A 20846-nucleotide genomic window follows, 5' to 3' on the forward strand; every position below is an offset into this window, starting at 1 on the left:
AAAGCCTTTATGACAGGGAAGGATTGTTGTATAAAGTTAGCGTGAAGAGATACCAAATGATGTTATATGGCAGCTAGAGTTGCCAAGTGCCTGGAAAAAAGTGTCCTGTCTCTTTAATAAAGGCTTAATGAAATGTGACTTACCAGGCGATATTGTCTTCATAACATGAACGATTTCAATTGCCCATGTCCGCAGATTAAGCCTCTGCTAAAGGGGCAGGATTTTTTCCTCACTATGTTCTACAGTGGGGTCTTTGCATTTCTTTGTTTATACACTGCTCCTGCATGTGCCCTGCTGCTTCCCCCGAGCCTAGCAGCCATTTTGCCTGTCCCCTGCTGCCAGGTTGGGAGCTTGTTGGCTGGATGTTTCGGATTCTTTTTTTAAAGCTGTTTCCCCTATCTACTGCTCCCTTGATAGATCAGAAGTATCTAAACTTCTTTTGTTAAAGGAGCACCATTGATCTCCTGAAATGCCAGTGGAACTGCTACTGCGTGGACAGGAGAAGGTGGGGAGGAGCAGAAAACCTGAATGATGCAAAACTCAGTCTCATCTGCTTTGCTTTCCCTGCACAGGTAAAGGGGAGGGGGTTCACTTTCCTGCTTTCACAAACCGCAGGGCTTCACTGATCTGTGGCGCAGTGAGGTCTAAAGAGAAGGAAGCACGTGCATAACTGAAAATCCAACCCGAAGGGAATGTTTGCTCCATGCGAAGGAGACCACAAGTGCACAAATGGCCAACGTTATCCAGCAAAACTCTTCCTTACAGCTATTATCAGCCTCCAGTTCTGGAGCTGATATCAGTGTTCTACATCAGAAAGTTCTCTTCGATATCATATTCCTTCCACTGACATGTAGTAGAACTCCAGGCCTTGGCTCAAAATGCTAACTTTTCTTTAAAAGGCAGCCGTTACGGGTCCCACCCTCCTATGCATGATTAATTTTTCAGATAAGTGCCTGCTACCAAGAAGGCTAGAGGTGGGGGATCGGACCACGATTCCCTCTGTCCGCATAAAGCCTTTCTCACAAGAAGGTTTCCTCAGCAGGTTATTTTTGTCACAGACTTGGGCAGGATCTTTTTCTTAAAAATAAATAGGTTGCCACAATGGCCCTTTCAAAACCTCCTCTTTCTCTCCTTCAGGCCCTCCTCCCAACTTCTCAGAAGAGAAAGACTTAATGTTTGTGCCAGGAAGCGGTATTTAAAACACGCTCTGAAATAAGCAGTTTGTGCAGCAGGAATGAGGGCAAACGACCAAGGAACCAGCTGCACACACCTCCTACCTAGAGGAAGAAGAGGTAGCCAGGGAATTTGGACAAGAATTCCCTCTATATATATATTTTTTAAAAAACCCAACTGTCTGAGGTTGTGGTCTCCCTTGCTAGACGAGGCGTGTTGCAAGAGTCAACATTTAAAGACGCTTTTAAGAAACTGTTGAATGAACGGGAGAGATGTCAACGGGCCAGCTGTTAGATGGCGCTCCAGAGTACAAAGGGGAATTTATGGTTGTACATCAAAGCCAGTGTTCAAGATTCCGTCACACGCTCTATAAGTCTCCTGAGGTCTCTGCAACATATAAGATCTTTCTCCAAAGCTGTCACAAGGATTGGTCCTAGAAGAAGAACAAGAATAAGAAGAGTTGGATTTATATTCCCCCTTTCTCTCCTATAAGGAGACTCAAAGGGACTTACAAACTCCCTTCCCTTCCTTTCCCTCCCCACCCCCCACCCCACAACAAAGACCCTGTGAGATGGATGGGGCTGAGAGAGTTCCAAAGAGCTGTGTCTAGCCCAAGGTCACCTGTAGGGGTGAGCCCGCGAACCCAGCAGAGCCGCAGAAAGAGCGCATGGAATGCCTGTGCCAACTGCGCCCTTCTGGGCGCACACGCTCTCCCATCCCCCAGTCCCCCGTGAGTCACAGGTCATGAACTACCTGACTCACGGTCACCAGATGTCCCATACAAAGGGACAAAGGGGCTCTTGCCCCCAGGTATGGATTAGACCCAGACGCGGACGCTTCCTCCTGCACGTAGCAGCCCCATGAGATCATGCATCACATGATGCTCTCCCGCTCTCCCGCCTATCCGCCTCCTTTACACGCCCCCAGTAAAACCCTAATAAAAGGTGCCAGGGACTAGCACACGGCAGAGTTGCCAGGCCCACGGATCAGAGTTGCCGGATCCAAGGACCGCGCTTCCTGCTGCTGGCTCTCTCCACCGGATGATATCACCGCGTCTCGCCTCTTCCTTGCGAACCCTGCAGGCCGACTTCAGTCACCCAGCTGGCATGTGTTTGATTTGATTTGATTTGATTTATTGTATTTATAAACCGCCCTCCCCCGAAGGGCTCAGGGCGGCGAACAGAACAAACAAATAGAGCACAAATAAAATCAAAGTTAAATATAGCTCTATATGCTAAAATTAACCCCATTGGAGTGCACACACTAGTGTTGGAGTGCACACACTAATCTAGTTCAGCAGATAAGCCTCCACAGCTCAAGTGGCAGAGCGGGGAATCAAACCTGGTTCTCCAGATTAGATTGCACCTGCTCTTAACCACTGCACCCTGCTGGCTCTAAAGGAGAGGGGTGCTTTGCATGCCATTAGATCTTGGAGACAATGTGCATGTTACAAAGTCTGTGTGACGGACACATGAAACTGTTTAACTGAGAAAATAAAAACCTTGCCTATGGAAACATCGATGTCAATTACAAAAAAAAGCACTAAAATAATATTAAAGTCACAAAAACTTTCATCAAATTCATAATATCTGATGTTTATCCTCGACTAGAGAATGCCTGGTTATCAACCCCATGATGTAAAGCACTGGAAATCCCAGCGTGTTGTATGTAGCATGCTCTGAGTTGCCATTTCTGACATGGAAGGGTTCTAAGAGACTTGGGGGCAGTGCCTGAGGAGAATGGAGTTTGGGGAGAAGAAAGAGCTCAGCAGAGCTATGATGTTGTGGCTGTTGTTGTTAGATTGTATGGTAAACCAGCTGGCATGTGTTGGAGTGCACACACTAATCTAGTTCAGCAGATAAGCCTCCACAGCTCAAGTGGCAGAGCAGGGAATCAAACCTGGTTCTCCAGATTAGAGTGCACCTGCTCTTAACCGCTACGCCACGCTGGCTCTAAAGGAGAGGGGTGCTTTGCATGCCATTAGATCTTGGAGACAATGTGCATGTTACAAAGTCTGTGTGATGGACACATTTTTAAATTGAGCCTGGACGCCTCTTGTTTAATTTGCTAATTGTTAGCCGCTGTTTTTATGTATTTTAAGATGTTTTATTGACGGAGCCTATGTTTGTATTGTACCGGATGTGCTCCTTTTTATTGTTTATATATTATGTTGTTCACCGCCCGGAGCCCTTTGGGGATCGGGCGGTATAGAAATTGAATAAATAATAATAATAATAATAATAATAATAATAATAATAATAATAATAATAATAATAATAATAATAATAATAATAATAATTTAAAAAAAACCTCTAAAGCTGTACTTTTCTCCAGTGGAACTGGTCTGTGTAATCTGAAGATCAGGTGTAATTGGGGTTGCCAGTCTTTGACTGCCCAACCTCTGGAAGTATTGAGTGAGGGAGTGGGGGAGAGAGACAGCAGAAACTGACCTTGAGTGGTTCTAGGGATTCCCCAGATCTTTGTGGGATTTTTTTTAACCATACAAGCCTTCAGGGGGAAACATAAAATAGTCCTTGAGGGATCGTTTTAAACTACGCTCACGGTTATGCATCACATCACAAGGTATCCTGTGCCTATAAAATAGCCTTCAGAAATTTGCAGTATTTGGTTAATGCTAATTTAAGGTCAGGGATAAGGAATGGTATAGTATATAGACCAACCTTTTCTGTTTTCAGAAGCTAAGCGGGATCAGCACTTGGATGGGAGATCTCGAGGGTGACTCTGCAGGTGAAAGCAACGGCAAATCACCTCTGCTTCATCACTTGCCTTGAACACGCTAGTGCAGTGTTTTCCAATCTTTTCGATGTCACAGTACCCTTGACCTCACTCTTCATATCTCACGGTACCCCTGCCATCCTCCTCCCACCTTCCCCTCCAGTTCTCCTGCTTGCCACCCCCCACCTTCCCCTCCCAGGGTGAAGGGAAGCACGGGGGTGGGGGTGGGTGGGAAATGGCTGCTGACCTTGCGGCAGGCCCTGCCCCCTGGGCCAGCTCCATATCCTTGCTGGTGCCGGTGGGAGACACCGCAAAAGTGAGGGGGGCCCAGTAGCATTGCTGCAGTACACCTGGGACATGCTCACGGCACCCCAGGGTACCACGGAACCCTGGTTGGGAATCGCTGCTCTAGGGGGTTGCCATTACTATAAGGGGAAGGGTGGCCTATAAATCAAATTATAAATAAATGTAAATAAGTCAGCTGCAACTCTGTGGCACTTTACACACACAATTTAAGACCAGAGAACCTAGATTGTTCATTTTGAACAGCCTTGGAGCCAGCGAAAATAAAGACAGCTAACCAACAGTGTGGGAGAAAGCGTATTAGCCCAAAGGAGAAGGCTCTGTTTGGGTAATTAGTTGAAAACAAGCAGAAAACACTCCGGCCTACCTCAATTAATCATACAGCATGCTTGAAATCACTGCCCTGGACAGCTACGCCTCTGCACAGCAAGCAGTGTGTGAGCAGGGGGTAGTCCTGTGGACTGAAGGAATTTCTCCATCTCCCTGAAAAAGTCTTGTTGTTTAGTTGTTTGAAGAATTTTGGAAATGTGGTGAAAACCCACCCAAACTGCATGTAAACCTGACTAGAGACGGCTACCACAGTGCACCCTCTAAAAATGTAACCTGACCAGCAATGAGCCGTTGTTTTGTGCGTACCAATGATGGTGAGTCAGCATACTCTCCTGCGAGCTTCGAAAGGATGATAGAGCCCATTTAGTCCCCCTCCCCACAAACGCACACACCCCAGTCCAGGTTGGAGCGATAATCAGCTCTTTCAGCTTCAATTCCAGCGGGCAGGAAACAGGCCGTCTGGGAGCCTGACTGCCTTGAGTGTTCTGGCAGGCGCCTCGGCTTCTGCAGGTTGCCTTTGAAAAGATAATGCTGTTTTGGAAGAGTGTGTAAAATGGGCTCATGAACTCCAAGGCTGGGGGGCATGGGGCGGGGGAACCCGTAAAGAGTAATGAGCATTCTATCATGCGCCCAGATCCCAGTCAGATGGGCCCTGGGAAACCTTAACATTTCCTCCAAGGCACACTAGGGAGGAGTTGAGGCCAGCCGCCTTCTCCATTCCAGATTCATGAGCAAGGTGATGCTCTTGAATTCATGTTACATGGTCCTTTAGGAATGGATTTGCTGCTTTTACAATCAAAGGGTATAGCTGTGTTACCCACAGCCAGGGGTAACTAGAAAATGATTTCAGAGTGATTTCAGCTTTGGCAGCAATGAGTGGATGCAGAGGCAGGCTGCCTTCAGAGCAGAGGTTCTTAATTGTGATTTCAAGCTCTTTCCAGGCCAGACTGCCCAGTACAGAACAAAACACAGCCCTTTTTATACAGTTTTTCACCCAATCAGAGGAGAAAGGGGGCAGTCCCCTGCCACATAATACAGACAATTTAAAACAAAGAGGAGGAAGACAGTCTTTTGTTTTTGCTGATGGGATTAAGTCCCAGAAGAAAAGGCTGCCAATGAATCTTGAGATCCTAGAAGTGGAAACTTCAATAGTCCAATGGGTCTTGAGATCCTAGAAGTGGATACTTCAATAGTCCAATGGGTCTTGAGATCCTAGAAGTGAAAATTCAAATAGTCCAATGGGAAGTAGGGTGATGTCCTTCAAACAGCCAAGGCACTCCTTGTAAGTCCAAAAAGGTCTTTTGTTGAGGTTGACAAACTTATCAGATTGTAAGAAGGAGTTGTCCTTACTTTGCATTTTCTGATCTACTTCCTTGTTACCTAGCTAAAATAAAACTACTAAAATCCTAAGAGGCTTCTTCTATTAATACAATAAAGTAAGAAGAATATTTCTAATCCATTTCTCTTCTTGTCTATCACTTAAAGTAACTCTATAGAATCCCTTAACCTTATAACAAAGAACCTCCAATACAGTACAAGCCCATATAAACATATAAGCAAGAGAATCCTAAATTAACAGTAACAAAACCTTAAAGCAACTGGAGAACCTAGCTAAAGTATAATCCTAAACATTTGGCAAATAATAAATCCAACACTGAGGGGCTTACATTAAACCTTAAAAGGGAAAAAGGCAAGAAGGAAACCATGTGAAATATCAGCACATTTGTATATACATGTTCTTTCCAGGACTTGTGGGGGCTTTTGGACAACACTGGTCTCTTTGCTCTGATCCTTAGCCAGTGTAGTTCAGTGGCAGGCTCAGGAAAATATTTTCCTATTTTCCTGCTGGTAACAGCTGTGCCTTTAGCATCTGCTAGATGCGCAGGAATTATCTGGGGACAAAGTTTACCTGTTGTTTAAAAAGCAGTTTTTTGTAGATCATGATGCTTTTGAAGAAACTAGAACGACTGGAGCTTAGTGTTGCCAGACCAAGGGTGGTGTCCAGTGGGGGGTTTAGTGTGAGGTGGAGGTCCTCACCAGCAATGCAGTCAAGTATGTAATCTTTCAGAGAGAGAGGGCATTCAGAACAAGGCCAGATCTGTTGATCATTTAAAGCATCTGGACTGGTTTCAGGAGTAGAAGCCCCTTGGACGTGTAGATCCTAACCCGTGAACAGTCAAAAACAGATCCTTGAATTGGACCTGGAAGCACTCAGTACAGCTGATGTAAACCAGGTCAAATATGGTGCCAATCAAATTAAATAGTGCCAATCAAAAAGCAGGCAATGTCATATAGCCCTGCATTAGTGTAGTTGAGCTTAGATGTAAGAGGAAGGAAGGAAGGAAGGAAGGAAGGAAGGAAGGAAGGAAGGAAGGAAGGAAGGAAGGAAGGAAGGAAGGAAGGAAGGAAGGAAGGAAGGAAGGAAGGAAGGAAGGAAGAGGAGTTTGGATTTATACCCCACCTTTCTCACTCATAAGGAGATTCAAGGTGGCTTACAAGATCCTTTCCCTTCCTCTCCCCACAACAGACACCTCATGAGGTATGTGGGGCTGAGATAGTTCCGAAGAACTGTGACTAGCCCAAGGTCACCCAACAGGAATGTAGGAGTGTGGAAACACATCTGGTTCACCAGATAAGCCTCTGCCACTCAGGTGGAGGAGTGGGGACTCAAACCCGGTTCTCCAGATTAGAATCCACCTGCTCTTAACCACTACACCACAATATCTCATGAGTGTTCCTCCATACCTATACTACATCGTGGGCCAATGAGAGGAAGAAACTGAGAATACAGTGTCATAAGATTGATCCTGTATGTTGCAAGGATGAACAGGAGAATTTGACACAGAGATGCCATTTTCAGTGGCCCTGTGCTACAAAAGAGAACCAATTATTGGTACACTATTCCTCCCTATTGCCAGAGACATCCTTGTTGGCAAGCTATGATAGACTAGTGCTAGGGAAAGGGGGCACTAGGCCCTCTGAGTACCTGAGACATTTTCTTTGTCTCCCCTGGATTTTCATAGGCCTTGCATAAAGATTAACAGGTCACCAGAATTTATGGATTTTTCCTAACCTGCACCCTCAAAGACAAAATATACCAGCATAGACAAGATTCAATGCAAAACTTTGAGTGAAAGGTGGACAAACAGGAGGAAAATCAGACTTTTCATCAAGTGCAAAAACTGTCTCCTCTCTCCTGCTGACCCAAGCTATGTACGTCCAAAATGACATGTCCAATTAACCTCAGACTTTCCCCAAAATATTTCCTCTGGGCTAACGGGCAGGCATGAGAAACGTCTGGCAGAAAGGTGCCTTGTCAGAACACGAACTTCTAATGGAAACTGCCTCATGGTCTCAAAGCCCGGGGCCACCCCCACAGCTCCGCAAACAACCACTTAAAGCCATTCAGCTCTCCAAGAAATCCCATTCCAATACGGCTTCGGCAGCAGAATGGAATGTGCTTCTGGACCAGTAGCATGCTATGCTCCCAACTTCTGAGCAAGGAGCATGAAATGAGGAAACAAAACGAGAAATATCCTTTTGGACAGGAGAGACGGCTTCCACAATGCCTGTCCTTCTCTGGTCCTGTCTAGCGCAACCAAAGTTTTTCCCTTCGCATTTTCGCTCCATTACGGCATTCAAGAACTGGCATGTTTGTTTAGATCACATAACATTTCAAAAACACACCAGTACAGGCAACAGATTATATGCCAAACAGTCTCCAAACTCCCATAAACAGTTTGGCAGAATGCTTATTCACGTTCCAGTGGATGGCGTTTTATCAATGGAAGTCCAGTAACTGGTTTGACATTCTAGTGGAATAGGTTTGGCTCCATCTCACACATGGGAAACTGTAAACATGAATCTGATTCCTATGTTGACATGCCCAACAACTTAAACATTCTGATTTGTTCCAGCTAATCGTATGTACACTTCCTTTGGAATAAGTTCCAGTGAGACTTCTTGTCAGCTGTATCCCATGCATTCTATAAAGCATACTTGAAAAAACAAAAACAAATTATTTTTAACAGTAGGCCACATTTTTGTAGAAAGCTTGTATAGTGGAGTGGTTAGACTGCTACAATAGGATAACAGAGACCTAGATTCAGGGCTCCTACTCTGCCAGGAGGATCTTTTGATCTTGGGGTTGTCAGTTTCTCCTCGAGTTTCAATACCTTTATCTTTATTAACCTTTAATAGGCATAAATAGATCAAGATTTACACAGACACATTCTTCAGTCTCAGGTATAGTTCAGTAGCAAGGAAATAGACCACATAACTTGACGGTTGACTTCAAGGGGTTCAAATCACTTCAGATTTTTTTTAAAAAAAGAAATAGCCAGAGCAAATGACAATAAATACCCCTACACATCAATGTAAAAATACAATCTAATATAAAATTGCAATAAAAATAGATCTGTTTAGCAAGTTAAAAGCAAAATGATACAGCAATAGGTATCCTACCATGCAGATTAGACAGATTGGAGAAGATACCTATCTTTTATAAGAAGTTCTACGTTTGTTTTATGTATCATATTTTATATTTAAAAATTTGATTCTGTGCCAAATAATAAAAAACCAATTTGGTTTAGTGTACTGGTATAATATATATATATATATATTTTAAAAATACAGTTAAAAGTAATAAAATGGGAATAAATTAGCACTTTAAAATGGTTGTCAGGTATAGAGCTACCATACGTGTTGTATGAGCATTGTAATCTCCAAGAAGAAAACGTATGGCAACAGTAGGGTTAGAAATTTTCCTCGCCACTAGTAAAGGGTGAATTAATCTGAGACGCGCATCTGCATTTATTTGACACTCTAGGAGGACATGGGTAAGAGAGTCAATGGAGCCACAACGACAGTGTCTTTGTTGTTTTGGAATTTGGTGATACCTTCCGTTGGTAGAGGCTGAAGGAAGACTGTTGAATCTGGCTAACATAAATGCCCGACGGTGGGCAACCGGTAAAGTAGCTGCTAGGTAATTGGCTATAACTCCATACTTGGGAAGGATGCCCAAAGCTCAAGGAGAACAGACTGGAATTTTGGATGAATAGAAAGCCTGGCGTTCATGGTCTTTCTAAAAACTGTCATTATTTACTGTGATTGGGGAGGGGAGGTGGCAAGGTGTAGCAAAATCTCACCAGATTTTGGAAGTTAAGCAGAGTTGGCACTTGGAAGGGAGACCTCTAAAGAATACTCTGCAGAGGAAGGCAATGACAAAGGGCCTTTCCCCACTTACCTTAAGCCTCGCGCTACTCGAGGAGAGTAGCGCGGGGTCCCTCGGCACTCCCCACTGAGAGGGGCGGCGACAGCGCAGCCGCCCCGAAGCTGCTGCTGTCGCGCCCCTCAGCGCGCAGCATCCCAGGCGCTCTTCTTAACGGCGCCTTTTGATGGCCCCACGCAGAGCGGGGTCGTGGGGACTGCCGGGTGCGCGCCTGGGATGCTGCGCGCTGAGAGCAGCGGGCGGCATAGAGGGGAACGACGAGAGTGGGGAAAGGCCCAAATCTCCTTTGCTTCTCGCTTGCCTGGAAACCCCCCCCCCCACACACACACCCCATGATTGAGCCTGTGGTGTGACAGGATTAGATAATTTTGCTGTTTCGGCACTTGAAAGATGTGAGGGGGGAGGAGAGCAATAAAATTGCCTGGTCCCACTCTGCAACTTTGGTGGCAATGGTGAATGTGCAAGCCACTGAGCAAGTATGACTGAATTAAGTAAGACTTGTAAAGGGTGGGATATCAAAGATTTTAGCAACTGTACTTCCTTGAGGGACTTTCCTCCCTACCTGCAAAGATGAGAACATTGGCTGGACAAGCTTCTGAAACACCAAGTTTCAGCCATGTGGTTTGGCCCGGAATGTGACCCTGGGTTGTGTGTGCATGCAGGCACCTTCTGCCTGGTACCTACTGCTGTTATCTTCCTTCAGTTTAATAGGTAGAAATTGCACAGGTGAAGTGCAAGTGTCTGCAGAAATAATTCTGGGAGTTGGGGGGAAAGGTCTATTAATCATAATTGCAGTTCCCGATACAGACCAGTAAGTTTGGGATTCTATACCGGGGGACAAATGCCCCCTCACGTACCTGTGAGGAGAGGCATCAAAGGGGGAAGGGCTTCAAGCTCCCCTTTTGGACTCTGAACATTTGGAAAACATGAAATTAGCAGACAAGCTTCCATTGTTAAGGGCCAAAGAAGGTCGTGGATGCCACCCAAACCAGAACTGCTTCTCCACAGACAGGTCTTCCTTCTCCCCTGTAGTCTGAGGGACACCTAGAGATTCGCAACATGACTCCCCACCCCCCTTAAACATGTCCAGCCTGATTAAGAATTCTGGAGAACTTGAAAGCTTGCACACTTTTTTATGCAGAGTTCAAATCCAGTAGTACTTGAAGAGCCAACAAGTTTTTAATATACTCAAAAGTTTATTCCCTGGAAATGTTAGTCTTTCTGGTGCTTCGGGAAATTAATCTTGTTCTTCGACTGTAGGCCAGTGCATCTACCCTCCTTGTTACCGCTGGAGAAATGAAAATTAAGTTTTCTTTCCTAAGAATAACCCCTTACACCACAATACACCTCATGGAGCCAGAGAAAATAAAAAGGGTATGTGTGTCAGTGACAGAAACCACTCATTGAGAACAAGCATTGCTCAAACAATCCTTTTCTTTATTTTGTTTCAACATATCTATGTAGGCATTCTTTATTACATTGAAAATTCTTTGGTCTGATTAATATTGGTCACATTGGTCACATTAATATTGGTCTGATTTTAATAATGTTTAATATATTAGCATAGATCCTTTATATTTTTAAGTAATATTTTTGTATGTGTCTTATGTATTAATTTGAGAAATAGCATAGGATTATTTTCTGCACTAGTATTTCCTCATCAGCAGGAGTTGGGCCTGGATTCATCAGCAGCCAGTCCCTCAGGTAATCCCATCATCACCAACAAAAGGACCTTTTGACTTACAAAGGATGGACTCAGGGTGTGGACTGACTGTTGGAAGATGTCACCTTGTTTTACTATTGGACTATTTGAAATTTTACTTTCAGGATCCACAAGCTTATTGGACTGTTCACACTCTTACTTTCAGGATCCAGGAATTCATTGGATCATTTAAACTTTTTTTGTGTGTGTCTAACACTCTCAAGGAAGCACCTCAAGCAAGAGGGTGCAACCTTTTCTTCTGGGATTTGATCTCATCAGCATTTGCAAAAGGCTGTTTTCTCCCTTTGGTGTTTTAGGATATTTTCTCTGTATTAGATGGAAGGGGACCGCCCCCTTCCTGGTTTTAAACTGTGGGGGTGGGACTGCCCTACGCCCCTTTTTCTGGGTTACTGGGGAAAGGTATAAAAGGGGCTGACGCACACCCATGTGGGGGTTCTTTGCTGAGCTGTTTCAAAGAATCACTTGCCAATAAAGAGTCTCCCGTTTTCAAAGGATCTCCAGTCTCCTGCACCTTTTCTCTTTGCTTTGGTGCCACGAGCTGAAATCACTTGAAATCACTTGAAGTTACCAGGGCAGCAGTAATATCCTGAAACACTTTTAATGTCATTTCGCTTGGTACTACATACACACAGTTACAATTTGAACTTTACTTGGGGATTATCTTTGGATCCATGCAGCTTTTTGAAACTTCTAGACTACAATCTTATGCATGTTTACTTCAGAGAAATTCAGTGGGTTAACTGCATACTAAAACTTTGAATAGGATCAGTGGGGAGCTGCTAACCCCAGGTTCAGAATCAGAACTACCTGGACATTTGAAGGTGAAGCCAGGAAGAGTAGGATTTAAGGACGGGAGGGGCCTTGGTTGGTCATAATGCCCTATGATTGTGAACCCCCCTGAGCCCAAAAAAGGCGGAATGGTATAGAAATTTAATAAAATAAACAAAGAAAATAGATATAACCTAAAGGTTATCTTTAGGTTAAAGATAATCCCATTAGGGGTCTGCAACCTGTGGCTCTCCAGATGTTCATGGACTACAATTCCCATCAGCCCCTGGCTGTAGTCCATTGTAGTCCATGAACATCTGGAGAGCCGCAGGTTGCAGACCCCTGCATGATTAGGCAAAGACTTATCTCTTGCTGTATGACCAAAATCGTGGCAAAATGTTTGGTGCTGGCCCAGCAGATCCGTCTCCATTTTAATGCCTAATTATCCTTCTTTATTGATTTTACAGTTATTTGTTCATTTTATTCTGTCTTTTTATCTATTTATTGTTTCTCTCAGTGCCAATAAAGGTTGATGATGATGAAGGCCATGCCATCCACTTTCCAAAGCAGCCATTGTCTCCAGAAGTGGGATGTTTTAAATTAACAAATAGTAAAAATGTGTTTTATGCAGTTTGCCGATAAGTTGCAATTGTTCTAGATCTGCAAACACCCCCCCCCCCCTTCTATATCAGCGGTCTGCAACTCCCTTTTGGACGGGCTTTTCTGGGTCCTGATCTTTTCCCCCGCCCCCATGCGCACTTGGGAAGAGAGGCCAGTCCCGAGGTCGAGGATCGCGACCCACAGCTTGTCTCTGTCCCCACCGCATTGTTGGGGAGAGCGGAACAGGGCAAAGCGGGAGGGAGAATAAGGATAAAGGGGGAGGGGGACCCGGCGGCGACGTCACTATTTGCTGCGGCTCTGATACGCCCAAGGAAGAAAGGAAGGCGAATGAATGAATGAATGAAAGAGCCCCCCTCGCAGTGCGGGAGTTTACTTGCAAGAGCTGTGCGCCCGGCTGCAACTTACTGGCCTGTTCGCCACCGAGAAGCAGCCTCGTTTCTTCGACGTGAAGTTGTCCGGAGATCTTTGCCCACAGCCACAGGCACCCTTTCTCGCAGATCATGCCCACCCCGTGGAGACAATTGGTTTTGGCCTGAGTGTCGCCTCCCCCCTGGGAAGGTGTTGTAACAAAGAGAAGACACACCGGGAGCAAGGCGCACGCCAAAAGTGCTCCCGGAAACCCCCCAGGCCCCTTCTGCACATACAGAATAATGCACTTTCAATCCACTTTCACAATTGTTTGCAAGTGGATTTTGCTATTCTGCACAGCTGCAAAGTGCACTGAAAGTGGATTGAAAGTGCATTATTCTGCATGTGCGGAAGGGGGACCCAGGGGCTCTTCTGGGGCCCTGCTGGTGCTTTGGAGCAATGGCCGGTGGATAGACTAGTCACTAGGCCACTAAGGGTTATCTTGCTTGCAAGAGGCTGGAGCAATGGCCGGCGTAGGGGTTATCTTGCTTGCGAGAGGCTGCTTTCGCTGTGTAAACCAGTCCACTTTGCACGACTCCTTCCAAAGACGGTGCATTATTCCCCCCACCCCTTTGCACTTTCTAGTTCAAGAATCCCTCGCCCCCCAACATACATGGTTCATTAGCAGTGTGGGTGAGGGGAAATCAGACCTCAGGGGCAAGGAGGCTTTTTAGAGGGCAAATCTGGGAAGCAGGCTCAGTGGGCGGGAAAGCGCCGACTGAGGACGGAACCCAGATGGGATCCGGATTGCAAATCGGGTACAACGAACCCAGGCTACAGGGGGCAAGGAATTCGGGAGCAGAGCGAAGGAACAGATTGCTCCTCTGCTGACTGGGAAAAATCCACACCCACCCACCCCGTCCAAGAACCGAGATCTGAGTGTCTGGACGCTATAGCAAAAAATGGCGTGCGGAAAAGCCCGTGAAGTCTTTAGCACGGCGGAGCAGCCCCCAGTCCTGGATTTCCAGCTATCTTAGGGGCAGGGGGCTGTGGAGACCCACCCCCTGCTAGAAATCCAGGACGGGAGGTTGCTTCCCCATGCAATAGATGGCCTGCCAATGTCGCTCGGGAGTTTCTCGAAAACGAAGCGACTCCAGATTTGGCTCCGGAGCGTCCGGCAGGTGCGCAGCTGGCGGCGCTCCCCCCAGCGGGTCCCGCTGCCTCTGGGATGCCCCTCGGCGGCCTTTGTCGAGGGGAGGGCAGAGAAGCTGCGCTTGCAGCCGGAGGAGCGGGCCCCGGAGTGGGACGGAGGGCTTCCCTTTGCAGCCTGCCAGCCGTCGAGGTCTCTTAGGGGGAGGGGGCTGTGGAGAGCCCTCCCTCCCTCGCCCCGCTCGCCCCCTGCTTTGGCTGCAGGGCTCGGCCAGGAGGGCGGGAAGGAGGGGTCTCTAACTTCAGGGACAAGAGGCGGGGGCTCAGGTTACAGCTCCGCTGCGGGGGGGGGGGCGGGGGGGGCAGGGAGGACGGAGACCTGGGCATATACGCCGGCTGCGCCTAGGCGGAGGGGACCAGAAAGCCGCCAACGCCGCAGCAGACGGCCACGGATCTGTTTGCCGGGCCTGGGGGGCTGGGGGGTTCTGCTGCTGGTTCCACCAAGGGAAACGAGGGAGCATCGGCTGCATGAAGGCTCGGTAGCCACTGGGGGACACGACCACCACCACCACCACCTCCTCCTCCTCTTTTTTCCCCTCTCCCTCTCCTTCCTGCCCGCGCAAAAGTCCCTGTATGTCTAACATTTAGACATGTTCAGCTTTGTGGATTCAAGGACTGTAGCGCTCCTGGCAGCCACTCAAGTCGTTTTATTAGCGGTTGTCAAGTGTCAGGATGCGGATATACGTGAGTTGCACCTTTTTCTCTTCTTCTGCAAAAGGCAATCGGGGAGGGGGAGCCGGGATTCGTAGTTTTGGAAAGTTTTGAGAGTTGGATTCCCCCCCCCCTCCCCAGGTGCCGTCCGACTTCCCCCGCTGCTGCCCCTTGCTGAACCCTGCAGTTTGACAAACTTCCCCTAAAAAGCCGCTGCCCGTTGTGCTGAATGGGTGTGCAAGACCCGAGTTTGTGGTCAGGGAGGACTCCTTTCTGTGCGTTGAAGTGAGAAGAGAACCGGCATCTGCCCCGCTGTCCTGGCTTATCCTTCGTTGATCCTTGGGCCTGCTGGGAATCTGGTGAGGTGTGGGGTAGCCGGGAGGAGGAGCTGGCTTAAAGCAACGCAAGGCTTCCAGAGGCTCAGTCTCCAAAAGGCAGGTTCTGAAATCAACCACCAATGAAGGATGAAAAATCCGGCCTTGGCGTCTTGCAAAGGGGAGGAAAGAGTTAAAAGGCGCGGGGAGGGGGGGGTAGGGGGTTCACAGGGGGATCCAGACAAAGGAGAACATTCCGGGACAGACAAGCAAGACTCTTTTGAATTTGTTTCCCCTTTTTACAAAGAAAGATCTTTGTGCACAAAATCCAGTCCCCCCTTCCCTCCCCCCCTCCCTCCATTTAAGATTGTAAGGTGCAGGAAAGAGATCTCAGGGAATTCGATAGCTAACAGATCTCTCTCTCTCTTTTTTGTCCTTGAAGGAGCAGAAGGGAATTTCTCTCCAATTGAAGAGGCCACCTGAAGGGGGTGCAAAGCTTGCCAGAGGCCCATCATTTTGTTTGTTCCACTCTCGCTTCACCCCAATGCATGTGCATATGTGCGCATGCACACACACACACACACACACACACACACACACACACACACACACACACACACACACACACACACACTTAAACTAAGGAGAGTTTCCCCCTCCAAATCAGGAGGTGGATGCATTCATTCCCCCTGTGCTACAGTGTCATTTCTTTTTCGTATAACCGAATGGATTTTTCCACCAGCAGTTTACAAAAATGGGAACAAAAAGGCTGAGCATAGAGGCAGCGCTTCCCCCCCCCCCCCCCCCCCCCAAGCTTTTATTGTCTGGGATATTATTGGGAAGATGGAAACTTTATCAGGTAGAAAGAACTTATCTCGCTTTTCATTTGTTTGGGCAGGTTTCCTGTTGCCTGAATTCTGTCCTTGCTTCCATATGCTCCAGACTGTAAATCAGTTGCAAAGAATAGAGCTTGAATGGGGATTTGGGGGGTGGTGGGTGGAGAGGAAAAGCTGTGTTTTTATCTAGATCACAGACCATGCAAGCGGCTCAAAATTCCTGAAAAAGCGACTGGAATTCCTTGCTCTGTGACTGAGTTTGCCATCAAGTTTGCTAAGTTAGCAACGGAAAGCAGTTTTGCACTCAGCAGATGGCTTCGAGAGCGTGTCCCTCTCTTTGCAGTGCCCATTCACGGACAGGTGCTTTCCTCTCTGAATAGCTAGAGGATTGGTGATTCAGCTTGATATACTGTGGTCTGTGTTACAGTCCGAACCTTGCAACGGAGTCCTTAGCATAGTTACACCCTTCTCAACCCATTGACTTCCGTGGACATAGGAGGGTGAACTTTGCTTAGACTCACACTGTGAACACCCTGTTTGGCCTTACGCTATGTAGTCATTTTGGCTGGCTCTCTGCATGTTTTGTACGCAACAAGGATTTAGAGTCTCTTGGATGCTTCCAGATAGGGCACTTTGCGTAGCATCTGTTGAGCTAAAGAGAGACCAGGGGTGTGTGCGCATGTGTGAAATACACAGGGACTTCTGGAGTGGGTGTATTGCTCTGCTGTGGATGATTTTAACCTTGGTGTGGGGAATCTCATCTTTTTAGAACCCCTCCCCACCCATCAAAGCATTCTCTCAGGTCAGAGAGCGAGCTCCGTTCCCTCTCTATGAACGTTTGTTTGCACTTGGCAGCAATAGCTTCCAGATGCTGACAGCCTGCCCATATTTATTTAAACGAGTCCCTCGCAGAGCCATGTGAATCGCGCTCTGTATGCACTCGAGAAAAGGCCCATTCATGGCTGGATGGGTCCCTTGGGCTCCTGCAGGCTCCCCTGCCTTACGCACAATGGCCCCCCTGTCATCTCTCTGCCACTCTCCAGCCTTCGCTGGCATGTTTAAAACATGCCAAAAGGGCACATTTTTCATGAGTTCCTCCTGAACCCCCCCCCCCTTCTCCATCAAGAATCCTTTCCTGTCTTAGTGGGGTACAGCATTATCGGCTCTTGTGATCGCAGCACCAAAGTCTACCCTTACTTTCTAACCCCTATCCCTCTTCACTGCAGGAAACCTCGCGGATCTGGCATCTGCTGGGGTTTTCTGCTGCTTTTTCTGATTAGAAAAACAGTCTTTGCCCCTTCATGATGTGTGCAGAGTCAGCTGGGGTCGTTGTTCTTTGTTAGGCACCAGTTTTGTTCTGTCACAGGCGTTTCAGAAATGGATAGGAGTTGAGCGGGCTATTCAGAGAAAGGTCCCCGTTACTCCTAGGTTGGCTGTTGTTATTGTTGGGTAAAGATTGCAAACTGAACAAACAGTGAGGCCTGCAACTGGGCTAAGGAGGGTGAGAAATGGCCTAAGGGTTTGAACTTTACGGGAGGTGGGGGACGGGTCAGTACCTCTGGTTTTGGCCAAGTGGTATGAAACCAGTATCAATGTAGAAGCAGCTTCCGAATGGAGCAGTTCTCCTCCAGAGTCGCTGTATGCAAAAGTTAGGCCAAGGAGTTTGCTTGCAGTATTTTGAGTCTCCTGTGAGTTTCGGCCAGTTTGAATTCTTGCTTTGGTACAGAACTGTATTTTGGATAAGCTGGAATGAAGATCGGGCAGCAGACGTGAACTTGGGCCTAAGTTTCCCAGAGGTGTGAAAAATAGCATCCTGTGCTCCAGATAGGATGGCACTCCACAGGAATCAGCCACACCAGATTCAATTGTCACCTTAAACTTACATCACAAGTTTAGTTGTGAGGCTCAAGTGTGTGTTATATAATGTTACCTACTCTCGTCTTTAGAAACCCAGTGGGAAAGACATTGAAAGCAGCTTTTCAGATTTCTACCATTTATTCATTTATTTAGATCCCTTTTATCTACCTCGCTTGAGATAGCTTGCAAAATGAAACATAAACAGATATTAAAATCCAGTGTTAACATTCCAGTCCAACATGAAAATGCAGACCATACAAAGAGACCACCGATAAGTTTCCCTTCATCTGGCACCTCTAATTGAAGTCACAAAGAATTTCAAAATGGCGGCAGGGAGAAAATGTCGATTTCCAGTGGCCTTTTACATCTCCTTGTGGGTGATGATGTGGTGAAAAGGCCCCCTTATAGTTTGAGGGAGATGGAGATGAAATCTGGTATGGAACAGAGGAGATCGCATTTGCACTTGTTATAGAGGATGACTGTAACCCATGCTGATGTTGCTACCCTGTTTCTTTCTCTCCTCTCCCCCTCTTCTGGTTTTTGCCTCTCTTGTCCCCCACTCCCCCCCCTTTCCTTCCCCTTCTGGCACAGACGAGGCAGGCAGCTGTGTACAGGATGGGCAGAGGTATAGTGATAAAGATGTGTGGAAACCTGAACCCTGCCGGATCTGTGTTTGTGACACTGGCACTATCCTCTGCGACGAGATACTCTGCGAAGAACTGAGAGACTGTCCCAGCCCCGAGATACCCTTCGGAGAATGTTGTCCCATCTGCCCAACTGACCAGCCTGCTGCCACTGATCGTAATTTATTTATTTCTGTTCTATATAAATAAATTACTTGAGAGATAAGAGCGAAAAGGAATGCTAGGTTGAGCCATGGATGCAACGCCCGCGTCCTGCAGCATCCATGGGAAAGCTACTGCGGGGGGGAAAGGCCGCTTCTCCAGATTAATCCGGCTGGTGGGGACTGGAGCTTCTTCGCTTAATGGGTGCAGAAAAATCTGAAATGACCGATTCGTTTGAGCCATGGTCGTCCCTGAGAAAAGATTCACTTGTCTGTGGCCTGAGGCAAAAATCGAAACAAACGTTTTGCCAACAAGACCGTCAAAATGGTTAGGTCGCTACCATGGGTGATCGCGTGGTTTTTTGTGTCCTGCGTGTGGCCTGAAAGAAACTGAAAATAAGAACACAATATTTCACAATGTACAAAAGCTTCCCTGGTTGGTTGGTTGCCTGGAAGCTATTTGCACTCACCCTAGATGATCAGGTGAAGGAGGGACTATTTACAAGTTTAATCTGAGACTCCCAGGCAAATTGCCAAGTCTCCAGGCATCATAAGGCAATACTGAATCAGATTTTTCTGTATCCCACTGGGCCTGACTGTACTCTATCTGCTTTTTAAAGCACTGAGGAAATGAGAAGACTGCTTCACTGTGCTAAGTATATGTTACTGTGATTTTTTCCCCCTCCCTGCAGAATGTTTAACTATCATTTCAGGGGCAGAAATTACAGGGTGGTCTCCCTAGGGACAGCTGTGAGACAGAAGAAATCTAATTACATTATTGTCACATGGCAAAACCTCTTCCTTTATGGGATCTTTTAAGCACTAGCTGTCTCAGCGTAAACAGTAGAGCGCCATTGAAATCGGTAGGATTTGTGCATACCTACAACGTATCCAGGATTGCAGTCAGAGGTTGCAATCCACTGAAAGTGATGACAGCAAGAGAAACCAATAGTACTAGTAACGAATGTTCTGTTTTAAAGCATTCAGCGTTCCTCTTGTAGTCTCACTAAAAGTGCACCTAAATCCCTGAAAGTGCACCTAAAGCACTGAAACCAATGGAATTTAAGCAAACAGTCGATTTGATATCATTGGGACTGAAGCACAGCTAATTTTTCTTTTTGGATTTTGCCTGATCTGCCACCCTTAGCTGTTTCTATTGATAATGCTGGTCAAGATGTATGGAGCAAATCTCAAACAAGGTTTAGGCTCTGAACCCAGTCCCAGGGAGGACAGGTCGAATAAAGGACCATCCCATCGGAATCTTTTGTATCTTCTGCATGGGAGAGATGTTGCAAAAAGGAATGTTTGACTCCCTCTACTTTTCAGGGCTCTCTGATGCTGCTTTGAGGCTCTCTGGACTTATTAGACTATGGCCAATAGGGCAAGATTTAACCTGATGACGAGAGAGCTTTTGGGGCCAGTTTTTTGTACCTGAGATATTGTGATAAATAATCCTTACCTCTCTGAGTACTTTCCCAGAAGGCATACTTTGTATAAACAGTTGTAATGCTCAGGCCAAAGGTACAAAGAAATAATTTTTTCAGATTTTTAAAAATTACTTTAAAAATTACCTTCTTCGTTTTAGCACAGGTGGCATATTAAAATTAGAAGTGGCCTTTTTTCACCTTTATACCCATGCCGGTTGCCTTAGACTGCTTTAAACCCTCCCCCCGCCCTCCCTATATCTGACACTGTAAACCTGCCAGTATGAGTGAAAGGTTGAGACTCACAAAAGTGAACTGGGCATTTTCTCTGCAAAATGTTACTTTGCAGCTATGCTGAATGTGGCTTTTAACCTCTGCGTTGTGCCTCTTCCGCTTTGATTTTAATGTCAGCTGCTGTTTATTCTGCGCGCAGTGGCAACCCTTCATCCTAACCACGCTTGCTTCATTAGAAGTCCAGTTGCTACGGATGGAGGGTAGTAAGAAAGTTCGCTTCAGTTTGCAATGCAGGTCCTGCTTAA

At 46.6% G+C, this 20846-nt stretch overlaps 1 protein-coding gene across 4 annotated transcripts in view; it reads left to right on the forward strand.

The window, feature by feature from the left end:
* The first annotated feature begins 14741 nt into the window (after positions 1–14741).
* Positions 14742–20846, forward strand: part of COL2A1 (collagen type II alpha 1 chain) — a 139841-nt gene continuing 133736 nt past the window's right edge. The window contains exons 1-3 of one of the 4 annotated variants that reach the window (XM_048488108.1): positions 14742–15125; positions 15849–16265; positions 18691–18900. In XM_048488108.1, coding sequence (XP_048344065.1) covers positions 15971–16265; positions 18691–18900 — 505 coding nt within the window. In that variant the 5' untranslated portion in view covers positions 14742–15125; positions 15849–15970. The remainder of the gene's footprint in view (positions 15126–15848; positions 16266–18690; positions 18901–20846) is intronic. The other 3 variants (XM_048488110.1, XM_048488109.1, XM_048488111.1) reach the window with 3 other exon arrangements.

The sequence above is a fragment of the Sphaerodactylus townsendi genome, linkage group LG03, assembly GCF_021028975.2.
Source record: "Sphaerodactylus townsendi isolate TG3544 linkage group LG03, MPM_Stown_v2.3, whole genome shotgun sequence".
NCBI classification, from domain to species: Eukaryota; Metazoa; Chordata; class Lepidosauria; order Squamata; family Sphaerodactylidae; genus Sphaerodactylus; species Sphaerodactylus townsendi.